This window comes from Nannospalax galili, unplaced genomic scaffold, assembly GCF_000622305.1.
Source record: "Nannospalax galili isolate Female #2095 unplaced genomic scaffold, S.galili_v1.0 scaffold329, whole genome shotgun sequence".
In the NCBI taxonomy this organism is placed as follows: Eukaryota; Metazoa; Chordata; class Mammalia; order Rodentia; family Spalacidae; genus Nannospalax; species Nannospalax galili.
Window position 1 is genome coordinate 205,936 of NW_008360321.1, and position 3,253 is coordinate 209,188.

At 43.2% G+C, this 3,253-nt stretch overlaps 1 protein-coding gene across 4 annotated transcripts in view; it reads right to left on the reverse strand.

Moving 5' to 3' along the window:
* Nucleotides 1–637: 637 nt before the first annotated feature.
* Nucleotides 638–3,253, reverse strand: part of LOC103727364 (glutathione S-transferase alpha-3) — a 35,222-nt gene continuing 32,606 nt past the window's right edge. For all 4 annotated transcript variants that reach the window (XM_008825205.3, XM_029559746.1, XM_017796126.2 and 1 more), the window contains 2 exons: nt 1,734–1,865; nt 638–1,013 (listed from right to left, as the gene is read on the reverse strand). In XM_008825205.3, coding sequence (XP_008823427.1) covers nt 894–1,013; nt 1,734–1,865 — 252 coding nt within the window. In that variant the 3' untranslated portion in view covers nt 638–893. The remainder of the gene's footprint in view (nt 1,014–1,733; nt 1,866–3,253) is intronic.

Genomic DNA, 3,253 nt, shown 5'->3' on the forward strand with positions numbered 1-3,253 from the left:
TTTAAAATGGTCCATTGAGATCTGGTACCCAGAAAGTACTCAATTCACTAAGTTAGCATTACAAAATCTTGCTTTGTTGCCAGTTAGCTATCCCTGGTTTAGGACTTGAAAGAAGTTTTCCCCAAATTTATTCTTTTCTAAAATTTTATTATTTTTATTTTACGTATACGAGTGTATTGCCTGCATGTGTGTAAGTGCACCAGTGTTACACAATGCCTGTGGAGGTCAGAAAGTGTCAGATCCCCTGGAACTTCTGGAATTACAGATGGCTGTTAGCCTCCATGTGGGTGCTGGGATTTGAACCTATTTTTTCTTGTTTCTCTCACTACAACAATTTCCATGAGGTTGAGACTATATCTGACTTATTCACAATCATTTATCCAATACCAGGAGTAATGAATGTTTCAAACTGGACATAAATATGTAAGTTGGACGAGTGAACATGGGTGAACAAGAGAAATGTTATTTGAAGAGACATGGTTCTTTACATTTTAGTTTTGGTTACCAGTCAGAAGGGTAGCAGAATCCACTAGAAAATACCATTTTTGCAGAGGCCAAAGCATCAGATGAAAATTTCTGATGTTTTTGACAAGCTATATGACACCTGGCATATGACAAGTTTTTTACTAGACCTGAGTCTAAACATTTTTCTCCACTTTATTTAAAGTCAAGGCTGTATCTCAGGAGGTGATCATGATTTCAAATGTGTTCAGAACCAAATCAGCAACAGTACAACTACATGGGCATTGTTCATGTCTAACAAAATTAGCATAAAAAGTTTGGAAACCTTTGTTAGCCTCACAAGAATTGGGATCAACATAAGGCACTTCATTGTTGGGAAACACTAGAAGACAGAGATTGTGTGTGCTGTGCTTGCCCATACCCAGCCTCACTTAAAAGAAATTCCTTTTTAGTTCTTCTACAAATTTCTCGTCCTCGAAAGGCTTCCTCTGGCTTCCAGGCTGCAGAAACTTCTTCACCGTCGAGAGGTTGCTGATTCTGGTTCTCAGGGCCTGCAACATAAAAACTCAAAGTAGAGACCAAGCTAACACCATCATTAGCACAGTCCAGGAAATCTGAGTCCCTTCTTTACACGTACCAAATTATCCCCCTCACCAGCATGAGGGCAGAGTCTAGGAACCAGAGAATAGAGGTAAGAGGTGGAAAATAAAGTTCAATAACTCCTCCTTCCCAATCTGTCCTTAAGACATTACCCAGTTCCAGCACCCTTATCTTCTTCCTTGCACTGTAATCCTGTAGACTCATCTTTACCATACAATAGATGTTAGAACAATGTATCTGTCAGATATCAACAGAGAAAAACTCAGATGGTTGAAATCAGGTTACTGAGTTAGAATGACAAAATGGAACAGGAAAACCAGCATCCAGTCTCAACAATACTCACAGTCAGAGATAAAATGGAGGTTTCAGGTAGGGGGCTATGTACACACACACACACACACACACACACACGCAGTGTCTGCTAATAGAAGATTAAGTGAGAGACAGATGGAAAGAGAGCTGCTAAGACAGACTCAGCCATGTCAAATTTCCTTATATAACAAGATTCTTTTCATGTGTCAGGACCAGGACTGGAAGATCATTTCCCATTCAGGGGAGGGGAGGGTGAAGATGAGATCTGGCTAGAAAACAGATGCCACCAGTTCAATAATACAAATATTACACTCATGATAGGAAATATGGGCTGCCTCTGAGGGACTGAGGTGCATTACCTGCAGCAGAGGGAAGCTGGCCACAATGCCGTTATCCAGCTCCTCAATGTGGTAAAGAAGTTCAACCAGGTGAATGTCAGCCCTGCTCAGCCTGTTCCCAACAAGGTAGTCTTGTCCATGGCTCTTCAACACCTGGAGAAATTTAGAAACAGAACAGTGAACATAGACAGGTAGGCTGAGGCACCAGAATCTCCCTGATCCTTCCAACTCAATTCTCCTGCTGCTGCTGACTCCCTGGGAAAATGTGGCATTCCAGACCTCTGGCCAGGCAACGGAGATGTGGGATCTGCTGCCTCCTCCATTAAAGCCCCAAGGATTCTTTCATTCTCATCCTCACACCTATATGGTGTTCACATCACCTGCCCTTCCCGCATCTTATCCATGTGCCAAGGGCTTAGCTTCTTCTCACCATGTCTCTACCTGTCTCTTGTAGCCCAGAAATTTGCAATATTTCCCCCTCAGTTTTCTCTCTACTCTGTAATAGGCAATTGCTCAATATTCACAGCAGGACCCTTTACCCATAAGTTGACTACATGTCTTTTCTTGTCTGCCTTCCTCATATGTTGGATGTCTCTAGATCTAAAGTCAACTCAAGGGGCTGAGGAAATAGCTCAGTTAGGAAAGAGGCTGCTGTGTAAGCATGGAACTTGAGTTCAGATCCCCAAAACTCACTTAAAAAGCCAGACATGGTGCTGGTGAAATGGGTCAGTGGGTAAAGTCACTTGCCACTAAGCATGATGACCAGAGTTCAATCCCTGAGACCAACATGGTGGAACAGATACACTGAGTCCCAAAAGTTGTCCTCTGACCTCTACATGCATGCCATGGAACATGTACACCTACACACACATGCACACATGTGCACACATGTGCACACAAAATAAAATGTCATAAAAAAAAACATGTTTTAAAAAGTCAGACATGGTGGTACATGCTTGAAGGGACAGTGGGGACAGGCAGATCCAGCCAGCCTACCAAATCAATGAGCTTCAGGTTCAGTGAAAGACACTGTCTCAAAAAACAAAGGTGGAAAGCAGGGTATGGTAGTGCATGTCTTTGATCCTATCACTCAAGAGGCAGAGGTAGGCAGACCTCTGTGAGTTGGAGGCTGTGATGGCTAATCCTGGGTGTCAACTTGACTGGATCTGGGATTAACTGAAATGAGAGAGATCTTCTTGATTGGATCATCTGAAGCTGGAAGACACACCCTAAATGTGGGTGTTACCTTCTGATGGCAGCCCATATAAAAGGCCAAGGCAGAGGAGAACACCAAGCTTCTTGCTGCTTGCCTTCTCTCTCGCTGGTGAGTTCGTCTTGCTGCTGTAGACTGAAGACTAGCTGATCTTTTGGAATTCGTCAGACCTTCAGCGCCAGATTGGGACTACTGAGACATCCAGCCTTGTGGACTGAGAAACTGCGGATTCTTAGCCTCTCCAGCACGGTGCAGCCATTGTTGGACTACTCGGACTCTATCCTGTGAGCTAAGCTGATAAATCTCTATACATATATATTCATTCTAC